Source organism: Strix aluco, chromosome W (genome assembly GCF_031877795.1).
Source record: "Strix aluco isolate bStrAlu1 chromosome W, bStrAlu1.hap1, whole genome shotgun sequence".
In the NCBI taxonomy this organism is placed as follows: Eukaryota; Metazoa; Chordata; class Aves; order Strigiformes; family Strigidae; genus Strix; species Strix aluco.
Genome location: NC_133970.1, coordinates 20,151,794 through 20,171,704, shown reverse-complemented (window position 1 = coordinate 20,171,704; position 19,911 = coordinate 20,151,794). Strand labels below are relative to the sequence as shown.

Here is a 19,911-nt window from a genome sequence, read left to right as displayed (position 1 = left end):
TTTTTTCTTTTGACAGTGTATCCTATTCAGTGCATGTCTCTGAGGATTACCCAGGTACAGTGCAACGTTCTTGTCTATGACACTTGTATGCATGTTACTGCAATTTGCAATATTTGGATGAGAATATTTGAAAGGGTGTTGATCTTCCAGGTGCACCCTTGTGCTAATCATTTTCCATTAGTTTAGATTACTTTCACAGTCATTTCTCCTTTTCAGGCATTATTTATCAACTGGGTCAGGGTGAGAAAACCTGGTTCACAAGTTTACAGAGACCGGAGCTTGTGATGCTTTCCGTGTCTGCAGCCAACAATGATAGGAGTGAGAAATCACCCAACTCCTCTTTGGCATGGTAGATAAAGCTTGATCTTTCTCTGTGGGGATGGCAAAGCACTTCTGTGTTAGACTTTAATGAGACTACTCACATTCTTAAAGTTAAGCCTGTGGACTGTGCGCTGATGCTTCTCACAGTCTCTTGCAGGCATGGGTTTGTGTATGGGTATATCTTTGGTAACATTGTTGTCCCACAAGTGGGGTCATTTACCCAGTGTGCAAGATGCCCATATACACACAGAGCAGAGGTATTTATTTATTCCATGTTTACGCAAAGAGGGGTGCTAGGTGGTAATTCCACAAAGCTATCACACCACACAAAAGAACTTCAAGGTATTTATACACTTCAAACTACAGGAATACACATTTACTGTAATGTGACGCACGGAAACAGACTCTACAACTCAGAGAGAGTTATAAAGCAGGTATGTTTACTCCAGCGCCGGGGTGTAAGGGGATTTCTCCACAAAGCTTGCACACCAACAGCACATTTTACCAGAAATTTATACAGTGTAGATATACATATTCATAGAGTCACACAATACAAACATACATATGTATTAGTAAGGCTGGGTTAGTTCAAAAGGCTTGCATCAGCAGTTTATGTTCTCTTTGCGCCTGCGCATTGCCTCCTGGTGGGGGTCTTCGGGGGTCTTCTGGAGGAAGGTTCACAGTCTTCCTCACCTTGTACTTTTCACCCCGTTTCTTGGAGCATGCACAGATTCTCCTAAATAATTTCTTGAACCGCAAGAGTGGTCCAGGCCAGTTTACTCCCTCTATCTTATCTAAAAGCACTAGCTTACTAGTTTCTACTGTCCATACATGGCTATCTGTACTCTGCAAAGACTCAGCTTGTTAGAACACATCTGCTTCCCAAAGACATGTCTCTTAACTGCTTTGTTTTGCCGAACACAGTAGTCCTTGGTAAGCTTCCACAGAACAGTCAGGGCAAGCAGGATTATTAAGCAATATTTAGAAATCATTATAAGCTTCTATAAGTAAATAAGTTGCAAAGCAGGTGGTCAGTTCCCTGTATCAAATGACCATTGGTTAGTTTCTTATCACTTTGTCCCTCGTTGTCTCAAAAAACGGGGGTTCATCACCTGGTGTGCAGACGCCCAATTCACACACAGGATGGAGGTATTTTCCTTTATTACATGAATGTGCATGCACAGGTGCCTGTCCCAAGACAGCACACCATGGTCCCAAAAACTATGATTATTTACACACACAATCTATACATGTTCAATACACTGATACATATCTACTAAGTGATTGGTCATAATCTCTACACTTAGCATGTAAATTAACACACGTCTAGCTTGCCTTCTCCGCCTTCTTCTTTTGAGTCTGGGGTGTAATTAGAGTCCGTGGTCAATGAGTCAGTGGTCGCGATCTCCCCCTGCCAGAATTACATTTTACCTAGTCTTCTCCTAATTTGGCAGTCATAGGTAGGTCATTGCAGCTCATTGTCTCTACTTTCCATTAATCCTACCTAGGCTCCTGCTTTTTGTCAGGTATATACAATAGTGGATTATTTCAAGGTTAATCATTTGTTTCTACCATTATCCTAACAGCTAATCATTTGGTTCTACAGTGTTCCTAACAAAGCTAACCTCTGACCTTTTAACATTCTTTTTAATAATCTAACATAATCATTGGTTAACAACATGCCTTGTCTCGATTTAAAGTTATAGTTTCTTTTAATTATCCTGTGCAAACTCAAAGGGTGAGGGGGGGCACGTCTTCTTGGTCTTAAATTGAGTTGGTGGTCACAGTCCCCCCCACTGCCTTTACCTTTCCCCCAGTTACTGCTGATTTTCACTGACTTTATACTTCTTAGGCAATCATCCAGCCTTTGGTGCCTTCTGGGGCAGGATGTTCCCCTCTTATCAATCTTTTAGCAACTCTTCAAGGGTATAGTCATTAGCAAGGCATGCATTGTTTATACAAAGTATCAGGCTTATACAATAGAGCCAGTGATTAGTGGTTCTCCTTAGATCAATGCAGTATACAATCAGATCAATGCAGTTTAGGCATTAACCCGAACATATGGTTTTACTCAGTCTACAGTATTGTTGGATTGCACCACATTGTGTATTTTGCACCTGGGAATATTTAATAGTGTAAGTACCATGATTGATATGAAGCCCTCTGGCCTTTGATCGGTATCCGTAACATCTCTGTGATATCTCTAAAAGAAAAATTTCTTGTTTCTTTTAGAATCTCTAAAGAAGTGAGGCTTTGATCTTCTTCACTGATAAGCGGGAGTAGACTATGTCTGTTCAAAACACCAGAGTGTTTGAAGCAGAGAGAAATCAGCATCAGCAGTGATGCTAAATACAATGGATTATGTGAAAGAATGATCACAGCCTTTGTGAGAGATATTTTATTTTCACCAGTAAAAACTGGAGGAAAAATTGCTACTAATAATAATCTAGTCAACATGTAGTAAGCAGAGAAACTGAGATTCATAAAATAAACAGTCATACCAGCGATAAATTGCTTCACTGATTACTCCATTGACCTAACAATGAAAGCAGGGACAAATAGTTGAAAAAAATCTGCATCATTTTATTAATGGTTTGTTTTATTAAACATCAGTAATTAATTTATTCATTTCAAGGATTAAGCTATTATGAAGGCACTGACCTTGATCTCTATGAACCCCTAAACTAAATGGCAAGCTGGAGCACTGAACCAGCAGTTACTCCCACTGCACATAAGATCTCATCTCCTGGCAAACTCTTCTGACTGACAGACCTCAAACTTCCTTTACGATGGTGTTTGCAGCATGCCCTCATAGCCTAAAAGCCTGAGTGACTTCGGTGGCTCTAACACCTAATGAATATTCTCTGCCATCACCCTCTATATTTTAAAGCTGGATAGAACTGTAGCTAACTTGGTGAGGGGGGGTTAAACCAGCTATGCATGTTTACTGATTAAAAATCTAACCCTTCAAGCCTTTGGAAGAGCTGATTTCATTCCTATCTCAAGCTTTTACAGTATGGGGCTTCCCAGCCAAAGTGTGTGCCTGGATGATGTTATTAAGGTGGTAATTGGTGATGTATGTTTGCTCTGTGATGAATCACAGAATCACAGAATCAACTAGGTTGGAAAGGACCTTGAAGATCATCTAGTCCAACCATTAACCTAACACTGCCAGTTCCCATCTACACCATATCTCTCAGCGCTATGTCGACCCTACTCTTAAACACCTCCAGGGATGGGGACTCCACCACCTCCCTGGGCAATCCATTCCACTGCCTAATAACCCGTTCTGTAAAGAAATACTTCCTGACATCTAGACTAAACCTTCCCTGGAGCAACTTGAGGCCATTCCCTCTTGTCCTATTGCTTATTACTTGGTTAAAGAGGCTCATCCCCAGCTCTCTGCAACCTCCTTTCAGACAGCTGTAGAGGGCGATGAGGTCTCCCCTCAGCCTCCTCTTCTCCAGACTAAACAACCCCAGTTCCCTCAGCCGCTCCTCGTACGACATGTGCTCCAGACCCTTCACCAGCTTCGTTGCCCATTTCTGGACACGCTCGAGTCATTCAATGTCCTTTTTGTAGTGAGGGGCCCAAAACTGAACACAGATCCCCTGGTTGTCCTGCATGTGTTGTAAGATGGTACTCTGGATGAGCTGCTCCATCAGCTTCCCAGGTACCGAAGTCAAGCTGACAGGCCTGTAATTTCCTGGATCATCCTTCCAACCCTTCTTATAGATGGGCGTCACATTGGCCAATTTCCAATCTGTCGGGACCTCCCCGGTCAGCCAGGACTGCTGGTAAATGATGGAAAGAGGCTTGGCGAGCACCCCAGCCAGCTCCTTCAGCACCCTCGGGTGTATCCCATCCGGTCCCATAGACTTGTGTGTGTCTGTGTGATGCAGCAGGCCACTGACTCTCTCCTGGATTGCGGGGGGGTCGTTTTCCCAGTCTCTGTCCTCTGGCTGAGGAGGCTGGATTCCCTCAGTACAACTAGTCTTGTTATTAAAGACTGAGTCAAAGAAGGCATTAAGCACCTCAGCCTTCCACTCACCACTTGCTACCATGTTTCCTCTTGCATCTAGCAGGGGATGGAGACTCTCCCTGGTCTTTCTTTTGCTACTGACATACTTATAGAAACATTTCTTGTTATCTTTGATTGCTGAAGCCAGATTAATTTCTAGCTGGGCTTTGGTCCTCCTGATTTCTGCCCTGCATAGCCTCACAGCCTCTTTGTAATCATTGTGAGTGGCTAGCCCCTTCCTCCAAAAGCTGTAAACTTTCCTTTTCTCCTTGAGTTGCAGCCAAAAGCTCCCTGTTCAGCCAGGGTGGTCTTCTCTGCCGCCTGCTCCTCTTAGAGCACCTGGAGATTGCCTGCTACTGAGCCGTTAACACTTCCTTCTTAAAGAGCGCCCAGCCTTCCTGGACCCCTATACCCTTCAGGATCGTCTCCCAAGGGATCCTGTCAAGCTGGTGCCTAAACAAGAAAAGTCAGCCCTTTGGAAGTCCAGGATGGCAGTCCTGCTTAGCCCTTTCCTGGCCTCTCTAAGAATAGAGAACTCTATTATTTCATGATCGCTGTGCCCTAGTCGGCCTCCAACCGCCACATCATCCACCAGTCCTTCTCTGTTCACAAGGAGGAGATCCAGCAGGGCACCTTCTCTGGTTGGTTCTCTCACCAGCTGTGTTAGGAAGTTGTCCCCCACACATTCCAGGAATCTTCGGGACTGGTCACGCTCTGCTGTGTTGTATTTCCAGCAGATGTCTGGGAAGTTAAAGTCTCCCACAAGAACAAGGGCAAGCGATCGTGAGATTTCACCCAAGTGCCTATAGAATATTTCATCCACCTCTCTGTCCTGGGTGGGTGGCCTATAGTAGACTCCCACTACAACATCTGCCCTGTTGGCCTTCCCCCTGATTCTAACACAAAGACACTCCACCCTGTCTTCACTGCACTTGTATTCAAGGCAATCATAACAGTCCCTAACATACAGTGCTACCCCACCGCCTCTCCTACTTTGTCTATCCCTTCTAAAGAGCTTGTAGCCATCAACTCACGCACTCCAGTCATGGGAGGCATCCCACCATGTTTCTGTGATAGCCACTACATCATAATTTTCCTGTTTCATCACGGCTTCAAGCTCCTCCTGTTTGTTACCCGTGCTGTGTGCATTGGTATACATGCACTTCAGATGGGCTGGTGTTTTGCCCCCTTCCCCCTTCAAGTTTAGTTTAAAGCTGTCAATGAGCCCAGCTAACTCCTGCCCCAAGATCCTCTTCCCCTTCTGGGACAAGTGCATCCCATCTAACGCCCAGAGGTCTGGTGCCCTGTATACCAACCCATGATCGAAAAAACCAAAGCCCTGACGGTGACACCAGTCTTGAAGCCACGAATTCATCTGCTGTGCTCTTCGGTGTTCATCCTTATCCATCCCCCCAACTGGAGGGATGGAGGAGAACACCACCTGTGCCCCCGACCCCTTGATCAGTTTCCCCAAGGCCCTGAAATCTCTCTTCATTGATTTAATAATTCTCCTGCTAATGTCGTTGCTACCTACCTGAAAAACCAGAAGAGGGTAATAGTCCTTGGGTTTGACTAGAGAGGGGAGTCTTCTTGTGAGGTCCTTGACGCGGGCCCCAGGGAGGCAGCAGACTTCCCTATGATGCGGGTCTGGTCTGCATATGGGGCCTTCGACACCCTTCAGAATGGAGTCCCCCACTACAATGACTCTTCTGGGGTTCCTTTCAGAGCTGGTTTTAATACCTTTTCTAGAGTGACCTGGCCTTGGTGGTCCTTGGTCTTCCTCATTGTTTGTCTCATTCTCTTCCTCCATGTCTTCATTCAAAAGTTCCAGGGCCCCAAATCTATTGTGAAGGGGCACCATGGAGGGTGAGGGAGGTTGGGAGAGAATTTTCTTGCCTCCCTGAGCAGGGACCTGTTTCCAGTCTCCCTCATCTCTTAGGTCCCCTCCTTCTGCCTGGTAGCATGAGGGTGAGGGATCACCTGCCTTGCCTGGAGCCTCTATTTGCTCCTGTTGATTCATGGGTGCCAAGGTGGAACTCCACCAATCCATCTCCCTTTCACATTCCCTAATACTTCTTAATCTCTCGACCTCTTCTTTGAGTTCTGCCACCAGGCTGAGCAGGTCATCCAGCTGGTCGCAGCGCACACAGGCGCTGAAGAGATGTTTAGTATGTTAGGAAGGATAATGACTCTGCCATTTTACAGCTTTGATCCTAAAAATACTCGCTTTGACTTGGTGAGCCAGATTCTTTGTCTCCTCTGTGCTAAATCTCTAATTTAACATTACTGCTGACTGTGGCTATCTCTTCTCTAGCATGTATTTTTAAGGGATGTTTCAGGGACATGTCAGGGTGTGTTGGTGTCAATCCTGGGAAGCTCTGTGCTGTTATCCTCCTCAACTGGAAGATGATCTTCAAGTATCACTGCTAGTTGCTAAAGTTCAGAGCAGCATATGCTCATCAAATTAAATTTCTCACAGGATAAGTCTTTACAGATCAAGCTTTAAGTCCATTAGTGTGTAGCTATATCAAAGTTGTATCCTTTGGAGATTAAGAGTGTGTACTACACATTGGATCAAATTTGGAAATCTGCGAGAAGTCTGTCAGAGTTGATCATCAGATAAATTGCTAATGTATTGTCTTGTCCCACGCTTGCGGGTTACGAGGGGGGTGAATCTTTTGAAATGCTGGTGGGAGAACCAGTCTCTGCTCTGCTCAGCAGAGCCACAGGTCAGGCCAAGTCAGGACAATGACTCAGAGGAACAACTGTGCTGGTGACTTTATTAACTGACCACTTTAGTGAGTGAATAGAGACAATTTGGCAACAATCAACTGGTAACCATCTGGGGATCGAATAAAGGCACTTTTGCGATGAGACTATTTTCCTAATAACCTGTCAACGATCAACCCATCGCAATTCAATTCCTACAAAACTTATACACATGAATATATGTAAGAAAGAGAGAGAGCAGAAAGAGAAAAGAGAGGAGGAGGAGGGGATAGGAAAAGGGGAATCACCACACTTGGATCCCGCGTTGTTGCAGAATAGCCATCTAGGTCCGTAGGTGGTGGGTTGACAAAGACACATGTGGGGTGTTGCCTTTATATAGTCTTTCTTACGCATGTGCAGTAGGTTGTTCCAGAAGGTTCTCATTTTCTCTGGCTTGTACCTGCGCAGTTAGGCAAGTTCTGTCTCTGGGCAACCACAGGAGGGAGGGGGAGAGAAACAGCCCACCGCCCCACCTCTGCAGAGCTCGCTCCGCTTCTCCCCCACAGGGCATCCCACTTGAGTTGTTTGAGACATCCTCTTTATGAACAGTTTCTTGTTTATGAACAATTTGTGACAGGTATGGAGAACAAAGCCTATTCTTTATAAATTTCAATGTCTCACCTGACCAGTCTTATGATTATCCCCAGGTGTGCAGTAGCTATAGCTACTAGCATAATCATTAACCATGAAATCTAGCAAATATGAAGTATACTATATCAATTCCCCCCTTTGAGACTTATGTTTTAAACAACATAAGTCTCAAACCATTCCTTTATAGATTTTTTGCCTGCAAAGCGGCATATGCTGAATCAAGCAACAAGTTGTAATGATCATCATTACTATAAGTATTGAGGCTCAGTACCATCTAATATAAACACTAACAAGCTCAACAAGACTTTGATCTCCATTCTCAACAATCTTAACACAAGTTGAATTCTTTGCACAAATAAATCAATACAACTATTCCCCCCGTTATTATACAGATACAAAGTAAAAATATCCCTTGCATACAGTCTAAATGAACAAATGATTTAGCAGTATTTCAGGTGGAATTCATTAATTGTGTCTTAAAATTAATTTCAAAGGTCCCTTAGGTACCGATGTCCACAGTCCAGGAGGTGTTTTCTTTATTCTAGTGTAATGGATCCAGGGTTCCACTCCTCTGAGTTTCACAGCAGTGTTCATGCTTAGCAACACTTGATAGGGTCCTTTCCACTTTTCTTTAAGAGGATTGTCCTTCCACATCTGTAGGTAGTCCTGATCTCCAGGACAGAAAGAGTGCACTGGGGAATTGAGGGGTATAGGTGCTCTTAAAAGTACGTATTTGTGGATGGAACTTAATACCTTGTTCAAAGACAAAAGATAATCAGTTAACACCTTTTCCCCTACTATATGCATCTGTTCAGGCCTCCCTGTCAAATTGACATTATAAGGTTTGCCATATAGAATTTCAAAAGGGCTTATCCTTTCTCTAGTTATAGGAGTCACTCTAATCCTCAAGAGAGCAAGTGGCAAAGCTTCAACCCATTTTAATTTGGCTTCCTGGCATAATTTAGAAATTTGTCATTTTAGTGTTTGATTCATTCTTTCTACCTGTCCACAGGATTGTGGCCTCCAGGGGGTGTGTAAATTCCACCTAATCCCCGGTGTTTTGCTCATATCCCTGACAACCTCAGCTATGAAATGTGGACCTCTATCAGAGGACATTCCTAAAGGAACCCCAAACCTTGGAATAATTTCATTTAGTAGGTGCTTTGTTACCTCTTTTGCCTTGTTGGTTCGACACAGGAAAGCCTCAGGCCAACCAGAAAAGGTATCCACCAATGCCAATACATATCGATATTGGTTACACCTTGGCAATTCTGAAAAATCTATTTGCCAGTACTCACCAGGAGTTAGGCCTTTTCTTACCTCTCCCGGAGGGGGTCAGGCTTGTATCTTTGGATTGTTCCCAAGACAAATTTCACATTGGTTACTCACACTTTTAGCAATGAGAAACATTTTGACCCCTATTGCATAACATCTTACTGATTCAACCATTGCTTCTGCTCCCATAGGGGTGTCTTCATGGGTTTTAGTCATTAATTTTTTCATGATTTCAGGAGTCACTAGACATTGTCCATGTGGGGTAATCCAGAACCCTTCATTGTCCTTTTTGTATTTTAGTAATTCAGCCAATCTATCTTCTTGTTCTTTATACTTTGGGGGTTCTATTTGTATTTCCTGTAATGTAATTAGAATGCAAGTGGTACTGAGTGTCACTTGTTTTGCAGCTTCATCTGCCCTCTGATTTCCTCGGATCATATCTGAGTTTCCTTTCTGAGGTGCTTTAGAATGTACCACAGTGACTTCCTTCGGCTTTTGTACTGCTTCCATCAAGTTTAAAATCTCTGCTCCATACTTTATGGGTGAGCCACTAGCTGATAAAAGTCCTCGTTCTTTCCAAATAGCGCCATGGGCATGTACAACTCCAAAAGCATATTTGGAGTCTGTATAAATATTGACTCTTTTTCCTTTGGCTAATTCCAAGGCCCTGGTTAAGGCAATTATTTCAGCCTTTTGTGCAGAGCTATTTGGAGGCAGTGCTTTAACTTCTCAGTCTTCAGTTAGTGTCACCACAGCATAGCCAGCCTTTCTTACTCCCTTCATGACAAAACTGCTCCCGTCTGTGTATAGTTCTTCATCTGGAGTTTGGAAGGGAGCATCTCTCAGGTCTGGTTTGCTGGCACACACCTGTTCAATGACTTGTAAACAATCATGGTTAGAGTCACTTTCCTCCTCTGTCGTCATCAAAGATGCAGGATTTAGTATTGTACTCACTTTTAAAGTTATGTCATCTTGCTCCAATAACAGGGCTTGATATTGTAACAAGTGACTTGGTGCTAGCCAGTGATGTCCTTTTTGTTCCAATACAGTAAGTACAGCGTGAGGGACATGGACTGTTACTTTTTGCCCCATAGTCAGTTTTCTGGCCTCTTGGATAATGAGAACAGTAGCCGCAACTGCCCGCAGACAGCCAGGCCACCCTGAACTCACTTTATCCAATTGTTTGGAGAAAAAAGCCATGGGTCTTCGCCAGTCTCCTAAAAGCTGAGTTAGAACTCTCAACACTACATGTCCCTTTTCATGAACAAACAACTCAAAGGGTTTAGTCAAATTGGGTAGTCCTAAAGCTGAGGCTGCCATTAAAGTCCGTTTAATGTCATCAAAACTTTTCCTGCATTCCAGACTCCATTCTAGCAGCTCCTCAGGACCCTAATTTGCCTCATACAAGGGCTTTGCTAACAAGCCGAAATTTGGAATCCACAGGCGACACCATCCAGCCATTCCTAGCAATCCTCTCAGCTCCTTTTTAGATTGTGGGGGGCCATTCTACATATGGCTTCTTTTCTGTCATTTCCCAGTCTTCATTGTCCCTGGGAAATCTCAAATCCAAGATAGGTTACAGTCTGCCTTGCGACTTGCACTTTCCCTTCTGATACTCAGTACCCAGCCATTCCCAAAAAATTCATGAGGCTGACAGTCTTTTCTTTACAAGTCTCAATAGTATCTGCCCCCAACAAGATATCATCAACATACTGAAGAAGGGTTATTTGATTCTCCTTAGCTGGCCACTGTTCCAGATCCTTAGCCAGGATTGTTCCAAAAATGGTCAGGCTATTTTTAAATCCTTGGGGTAGCACAGTCCAGCAAAGTTGAGTTCTTTTCCCAGTTGATGGATCTTCCCATTCAAAGGCAAAAATCTTTTGGCTGTTTTCTTCCAAAGGTATACAAAAGAAAGTATCTTTCAAATCTAAAACAGACAAGTATGCATTTGATTCCCTTATCGTTGTTAAAAATGTATATGGATTAGGAACCACTGGGTGGATGTCCACCACCAGTTGATTTATCGCTCTTAAATCTTGAACCAATCTGTATCCTTGATTATCCAATTTTTTCACTGGAAGGATAGGAGTATTGTATTCAGACTGACATTCTCGTAAAAGTCCATATTTAAGAAAATTATTCACTATTGGCTCCAAGCCTTTTCTGGCTTCCATACTAATAGGATATTGTTTTTTTCTTACTGGCCGAACTCCTGGTTTTAATTCAACTTTTACCGGTTCCACATTCTTCGCTTTTCTAGGTTTCTCAGATGCCCACACAGAGGGATTGACTGCATTCTTAATTTCCTCAGGAACATTTCCAAGTTCTTCTTCTTTCTTTTCCGATTCTGCTTGTAACAAACATATTTGTGCCTGACAGCCATTAGTTTTAGGAAAATGAACTTGGATCTTTCCTTTCTTAAAACTGATTTGTGCTCCTAGTTTATTTAATAAATCCCATCCCAAGAGAGGTATTGGGCACTCCAGCATGTATAAAAATTCATGCATCAGTTTTTCCTCCAACTTCACATTTCAAGGGTTTCAAAAATGCTCTGACCTCTGTCTTTCCCATGATCCCAACAACAGACATATTAAATTTACTTGGAGGTCCCTTGTAAGTATTTATGACTGGATATTTTGCTCCTGTATCTACTAGAAAATCAGAAGTTTCATTCCCCAGCTTTATTGGAACCAGGGGCTCGGATGGGGAGTCCTCCTCCCCTGCCCCCGGTCCCCATCACTCAGATTCAGTTCCCATCATCAGCAAGTCAGCTTCAGGAGGCATTTCCCAGGGCTGACTGGCTCTTTTATTTTTTGGACACTCATTTTTCCAGTGTCCTTGCTCCCTGCAAAAGGCACATTGGTTAATTCCTAGGGGTACTGACTGTCTGATCATATTTCCATGTCCTACTCCCCTACTTACTCCCCTACTCCTTTTTCCTCACCTTCTGGGAAATCCTCTACCTTGAGTTGAAATTTGGGCATTAGCAAGGGTGCCTCCCAAAATTGCAGCTTTCTGGTTTCTGTCTTTTAATTTCTCCTCCACTTCTTGATTGTTATAAACTTTGTATGCAATCTCAATTAGCTGAGAGATAGTCATTCCAGTAACTCCATCCACTTTCTGTAACTTTCGCCTAATGTCTGGGCCTGATTGCCCTACAAACAAGGTAGTGAATACTGCCTTGTTGTCCTCATTCTCTGGGTCTAAATCAGCCCATTTTCTGGCCGCCTCACATAACCTTTCATAGAAGGCTGAGGGGTCTTCTGATTTTCCTTGAATTACCCGAGTTAATTTGGCAAGGTTATTTGGCCGAGTAATTCCATTTTTAACTCCATATAATTTTAATTGCTGATAGTGTTTTATCATCAGCTTTCCCTCATCTTTATTAGGGTCCCAATTAGGTTCCTGGGTGGGCATAAAACGTGCCAGATTATCCCTTGCATTTATCCTCCCATCCTCTGTCTCAGCTTTTTCTAATACCATTCTCTTTTCTTCTGGGGTCAACAGGCTATTTAGTAAAACTTGCATGTCTTGCCAATCTGGATCATGATTTTCAATAATCATTCTAAAAGAATGATACATTTTGTCTGGGTTTTCTCTATATGATTCAGCTGACTCCCTCCAGTTCATTAAGTCAGAAGTAGTAAATGGTACTTTAACAAATACCGGATTTCCTCCTGGACCTACAGCCTGTCAAAGAGGAGCTAATAGTGTAGGGTGTTGCTGTGCTTGAGTTCTCCCTGCTATAGGGCTAAAACCACCAGCTCCTCCAGCATCATTTTCTTAATTATCTGGAGCCACCAGCATTTGTAAATCCTCCTCCTCATCACTCGGTTTTAAACATCTTTTCCCAATGCTACATGCAGCACAACAATGTGGCTCTTTATCTATATCTTCCATCATCATCATTACATTAGAATCAGAATCCAAAAGCTTACACTTATTTCAAGTTTCATGATCATTTCTCAAAGTAAAGAATAAATCAACATAAGGTACCTCATCCCATTTGTCTTGTCACCAACAAAACAACATCAATTGCAAAATAGTACTATATTTCCATGACCCCTTCTCGGGCCATTTTTCCCCATCTTCCAACTTATACAGTGGCCACCCTTTAGTACAATATTCAATTAGCCGTTGTCTTGTTAACGGATCTCCTCCAAATTTTCCCCAATATTTTATAATACACCCAAGAGGAGAACAAGAAGTCATTTTTGATGGCTGAGCTCTTATATTTTTACCCAAAAAGAATGTTTTGATCCATGACTTCATATACTCCAGTCGTCACTGTCAAATGTATATGAATTTACCTATTTTACCAACAATCCCCCCCCTTAAGTGCATGCATAACCTTATACCAAACAATATCTCTTTTATCAAGTGTTGCACTGTTGTGTCGCTTACCCACTCTGGTTGGGGAGAGTACTCATGGAGTCCCCGATCAAAAGGCTGGCATGCACTGGAGTCCAGAGAGCAGGGTCTCCCCGCCAAGAGTCAGCAAGTCGATCCGGGCAAGGCGTTACAGCTGTCCCATCTGGGTCATCAAAAACTGTTACCCAAAAAAGAGGATTCATGCCTGGAGTGCAATAACCCAATCTTAACACACTCAGGAGAAATACTGTATTTATTCAGGCCTGAGTGCTTGGTGGACTTTTCCACAAATCAAGCACACCAACAGCAGGTTTTCATGCTCCTTTTATACACAAAAATCAGAAGTTAGTACTTTTCCATAACATGCCTATTAGATACTGATTGGTTAGTGATTATCATACAATTATAATATGGCTTACCTAATGCTTCTACTACTACGCATGCTCAGGGGAAGGGTCTTAATCTGGGCAGGGGTCTTTTTGTCCTGGGGGTGTGATTTTTAGTATCATAATGAAGATAGTTCACTTTCAGGACACCCAAAAGTTAGTTTCATTGCCAAGTTAACTGATTAATTAATCACTTCGTCAAGTTGTCAGATAACTCATTCTCAACACAATTCTATACATTGTCTTTATGGTCTAGGACGTTCTAGTCATTTTCTAGGGTATGGAGAACAAAGCCTATTCTTTATAAATTTCAATGTCTCACCTGACCAGTCTTATGATTATCCCCAGGTGTGCAGTAGCTATAGCTACTAGCATAATCATTAACCATGAAATTTAGCAAATATGAAGTATACTATATGAGAAGGAGCAGCAGAGACAACGGGTGATGAACTGATCACAACCCCCATCCCCTGCCCCCCTGTGCCACTCGGAGGGAGGAGGTAGAGAAATCGGGAGCAAAGCTGAGCCCAGGAAGAAGGGATGAGTGGGGGGAAGGTGTTTTTAAGATGAGGTTGTATTTCTCACTGTTCTACTCTGTTTTGATTGGTAAATTAGTAGTGGTGGTGATGTTCAAATTAAATTGATGTTGTTTTTCCCAAATCAAGTGTGTCTTTTGCCAGTGACCATAATTGGTGAGTCATCCCTCCCTGTCCTTGTCTCGTTCCTCTAGCCTTTTGTTTTATTTTCTCCTCCTCATCCCCGAGGGGGAAGGAGTGAGGGAGTGTCTGTGTGGTGTTCAGTTGCCCTCTGAGCTTAAACCATGACAGATACCACCACAAGTAAATTTTAGATATTACAAGAAGAGCTTTGGGTACTGCGTATACTCTAGCTCCACACACTGCTGTTATGTGTGTAGCATCACCACTTTGGCGCTGATAACAGTGTGTAGCTATTGCTGAATTGCTTCATAAAGCATCAAAAGATTACAAACAGCTGAGCATTAAATCATACCTATGAGAACTATATTATGACATGACAACTTTCAATAATGGAAGGTCTTTGAATGTTTCATAATTATGAGTGAAAGCTAAAAGTATGCTCACAAAGTCACACTGAAGAATTTAATAGGAATAGTGTTAAGACTGTAATGTCGCAAAGTTATATATACATTGCTGAAATTGTGAAAATATCACAGAAAATTTTAGAGGTAGGTAATATCAGTTCCAGCAAAGTATCTTTGTAACCATTTTCTTATAACATTGACACAACTGGAGGAAAACAGCGCTCCTAAGGAGCAGTTATAGAATATAACATTAGTGAGTAGACTGTAGGTCCATTAATATGAGTGGATCATGACTCCTGTGAGAACCATTACAGCAGCAAGCATTTTGCTAATGAATATATGTTTTGAGTGGTATGTGTTGGCTGCCATAAACTTGTAGATCTGCTGTAGTCTTTTATCCCAGTGATTTGTGGATTACACACGTGTTAACAGAAACATCCTTTTCTTAGACCTTGTTAGACTGCAGCAGAGACAGAGAGAACCAGTTTGGTAACGAGTGGTTTGTTGCATCCCTCCACTAGGTCCAAGCAGACTCGGCTTAAGAGGAGAGGTGTTCCTGGGTGTAGAGTGTTAGAAACTGGATGTTGAAGAAAGCAAACCAAACCCAGTATTTTAATTTCAAGTTTCATTAGACTGATGGAAGGAAAGAAAAAAAACCCAATGGTTGCCAAATTAGAAAAGGAAAACAAAAACTTATCAGTGAAAAGTATATAAATGACAAATAATGGACATAAAAATATAATTAAAATCCATATATGTATATCTTGATAATTGTATATTCTGTACAGCATATGTTGTTTTTCCTACTTTTTCATACAGCAATAAGTTCTAGCACATGGATTTCCTTTCTCCCATCCATATACATGGTGTTAGGTATATTTAGAGTGAAATGCTGACCTTAGTTATTCCAGCTCATTAGACTCTATATCAGTAAGTTACACTCCCAAACCTGGGAAAGGAATGGGTGGGTGTTGTATACCCAGAGACATCCAGTATGGTGAGGCTGACACTGAACTGATGACAGCAAGGTGGAGCATGCAAATAGAGGCAAGGCAGAGGTTGTGGAGAGGTTGAGATGCAGCTGTCCTGGAGGCACAGTTTACAGCCTGTCCTGTCAACAGACAAAAGTGGGAGGAGTGAAAGCTGGCAGATGGCTGGAGGGACCCTGTTTTATTTGCACAATGCTGTGGCTCTAAAACACATCCTTGTGCCAAGCATGTAGCCTACCAGTCACAGACTGAGCAGATGGAGCAGGTTGCTGTGCCCCCTGGAGCATAGTGCTCAGGGTAAAGTGGTGTCAGCTTCCTGCAGCAATTGCCTGCATGCAATATATGTTTGTTGAGTTGAGCACAGATTACTCAGATTACCTCATGGGACAGTGCAGGAGTGGAATTAGGCTAAGGTGTGAGATAGTGTCAGACTCGGTAGATTTGTGGGAATGTGGTAGAAAGGCTGTTTCACAGGCAGTGGGCTGGGAAGCCTCACATGCCTGTCTCTGTGGCAGTGCACAGCTGTGTGAGAAAGGGGTGGCAGCACCAGGGCTTTGTCTTGATACAGGCTTCTAAGAACCACTATAATACAAATAATAATATTGCTGAATTTACTGATCATTGTTATAGCCAAAATGGTGCAAGCTAGGACAAATTAAAATTCAATTATTTATTTTAGCAAGCGGCAATAAGCAAAACAGCGCTGGGCGGCCGGGGAGTCCTTGCTCCACCAACGGCGCACACTTCCGAAGTTTTTCACCTTGCTTATGTGTTACAAAGTGATGTATATTAATGAGACTCTCATACATATTCATAATCTACCCCCGCTTCATATTTTAATGAGGTTTCCTCCTACTTGCGTCTGCGCAGTAATCGCAGTGTTATAAATTGAGACCACAATGGACTATAATTCACTCTTTATTAATTATAGCAAGTAGAATATGAGCAAAGACAGCGCTGGACGGCAGGGGAGTCTGCGCTCCGCCAACTGCCGTGCTGAGTAGTTCAAATAGTCCCCTTTTTATACATCTTTACTTCCGTGCTCATGAGGTAGTGGAGGTACTCCGCGCATGCTTCAGTTGTTGTTAGGGGGGGTCGTTTCCTGCCTCCTGGTATTTGTTGAGGCTGAAGTAAGAAGTCTTCCCTCTTTGTCTCATAGTTGATCTTTCACTCATATATCCTTATATGGGCTGTCTTGTCCTGTTTCTTGTCGCTTCCTGGAAATCTGGTGGTTATCTTGCATGAGCAGTATCTGGTTCAGTTTGTGTGAGCGATTACAGTTATCTTATCTCACACAGGTGGCGTCCAGTGGTTGTTTGCATGAGTGGTTTCTGTCGTCTAATTTTACATTGAGCTTAACATAAATCTTAATAAACAATACCTTAGTCCACAGTTTCTCACAATCCCCCCTTTTTCTTTTTATCCTATTGTTTATTAGGTGCTACTTTCATCTTCATTCTTGTAAACAATTTCTTTTTCACAATTTCGACATTTATTATAGCACTCACAATAATGATTTTCGCGTGGCATAATACATTCACAATAATTTTCATCTTCATTATTAGATACACTTTCATATTCTACTCTCGAGGTTAAAATAAGCAATTTAGCTGTGTCAAACCATTCTTTAATAAAATGAAAAATATAGTGTAATATACAAGGCCCAAATATAAGTCCCAGGATCAACATAATAAGCGGTCCTGCTAAAGCCGACAACAAAGTGGTTAGCCAAGGTGAAACATTAAACCAGTTTTCATACCATGACCTGCCCGCTTCACGATCCTTTCTTTTATTATTTTGAAAAAGCTTCCTCTATCTGCTCCAGGTTCCCAATATCTAATTCCCCAGGTACGGCCAATTAACCATGTGTCATCTTCTGGTTGTTTAACTTCAATTTCTATTCTGTCGCATTCTGATGGAGATGATTTCACCCCCCTTACAGATCCCCAGACCCCGGAGCCGTCAGATCCATGTTGTGGTGGAATGCAACCTGGAGGTCCCCAAGTGATACTTATATATTTGTCTCCTTTTTGTTGGCCAGTCTGAGGCTATTGTCTCGCAACCCCAATAACCGCAATAAAAATGGCCTGGATAGTTGCAATAACTCTTTCCAGGATTGGAAGCTGGACACACATAGAAGGCTTTGGAGTTGGCTTCCGTCGCCTCCCAGCCTCTCTGGATATCGACCGGAATCATTGAGACAATTGGACAGTAAAATTCCAATTTCCCGGAGAGGTCTGATTTTGTATTAGTCTAGATTCCTGTAAGTTATATAGTTTCCAGAGCATTGGTTCATGGGGGTTTCCATTTGCTTGGGTTATTATCAATAACAAAACTAGCGGTACACCAGAAAAAAAGGTGTCTGTCAATTTTGCCAATTTAAGTATATTTTTATCATCCCTGGGGAAGTTTGGCCATTGTTGCTTTTGTGTCCCATTGTTCTGATTCTTTTCTCCACAGTTTGTTCCTCCTCTGCCTCGCCCGTCGACTCGGTTGCTTCGAGCCACGGGGTGTACCATCTTCTCGGCAGCAAGGGAATTCTTCAGGAGAACAGCTGTTTTGGGCTTTCTGCCTGTTTATATAGGCTTCCCACTTTACAGCTTTAACTAATGGGATGAGGCAAGGCACAGTTGGTACTTCCCTTCTTACACTTTATAGCCAAGATTTCAGTTACAAAGGGGATTGGTTCGTTGGAATAGTAACAATAATATTGAGGGTTTATTCCTTTGGTAAAAATTTCCCACCACTCATGGGATTCTTAAATAATTTCTTGTTTAGACTCTAATTGCTTTGATTTTCACTCAGTGAGAGTTCTTTGGATTTTCCAACACTGTGTGCAAACCCCTATTGAAGGGTATCCACATTCACAGTGAGTCCACCATTTATCCTGGCATACCATACACTTGGAACAAGCAAACGGATAACAATTGCGGTTCAAATTATTACACTTAATTCGTATATCTAGAGTGTTTATATTAACATATTTTCTATATTCAATATTGTGTGGTTGCATGAGTTTAACAATTTCCTTTAGTACATTTTGTATGCTTCCATATATAATATACGAAGAGAGAAATAATTATTGTGAATATAAACAACAATACACACTTTATACCAAAAGGTAATGCGATTCGTTTCCTCAAGTAATAAGGCAGCAGCGACAATGATTTGTAAACAACTTGGCCAACCCCTGCTCACAGGATCCAACAGCTTCGATAAGTATGCCACCGGCTTCTTTTGTCCGGCCCATTCCTGAGTTAATACTCCGAATGCCGTTCCTTCATGTATGTTAACGAATAAATGGAATGGCCGCTTTAAATCTGGGAGGCTTAAAACCGGTGCTTGACTTAGCTCCCTTTTGAGATTAGCAAACTGCTCTTGATCCCGAGGGGTCCACTTGAGTATTTTGTCTTTAGACAATTGTTCGTATAAAAATTTAACTTTAAAGCTGTAGTTCTCTATCCATTGTCTACAATACCCAAATAGCCCTAATGCCTGCCGAATTTGCCTCTTAGTGACAGGCATAGGTAATTCTAGAATTCCTTTAATGCGCTCTGGGTCCAATATTTTTTTTTGCCATTAAACAAATAACGTCCCAAATATTTCACTTTTTCCTCCACAAATTGTAACTTTTCTTGTGATACCCGTAGTCCCTTTTGTGCAAGAAAGTTTAGGAGTCGAATGCTTTCTTTTCTTACATCCTCCTTATTGTTCCCTGCTATGAGCAGATCATCTACATACTGTAACAGCACGTTTCCCGTTTGTACCTGGTATTCTTTTAAGAGTTCTTCCAGGGCCTGTCCAAACAGATTAGGGGACTCAGTGAACCCTTGGGGGAGCACGGTCCATCTCAATTGCTGCCTTCGGCCTGTCTCTATGTCTTCCCATTCAAAGGCAAAATAATCACGGCATTCTTCTGCCAATGGACAGGCCCAAAAAGCATCTTTTAAATCAGCCACACTATACCAGGAGTTATGGGGTCCTAGCTTGCTTAACAGTGTGTATGGATTTGCTACTACAGGGAACCGGGTGATAGTTCTTTTGTTTATTTCCCTTAAGTCATGTACAAGCCGATATTTTCCATTTGGCTTCCTTACAGGCAAAATAGGAGTGTTAAAGGGTGAC

General features: G+C 42.4%; 1 protein-coding gene across 1 annotated transcript in view; it reads left to right on the top strand.

Moving 5' to 3' along the window:
* LOC141917773 (protein mono-ADP-ribosyltransferase PARP8-like) overlaps window positions 1–19,911 on the top strand; it is a 202,622-nt gene that overhangs the window by 67,324 nt on the left and 115,387 nt on the right. Inside the window, 1 exon segment of the mRNA XM_074811265.1 lies at window positions 17–54. Coding sequence (XP_074667366.1) covers window positions 17–54 — 38 coding nt within the window.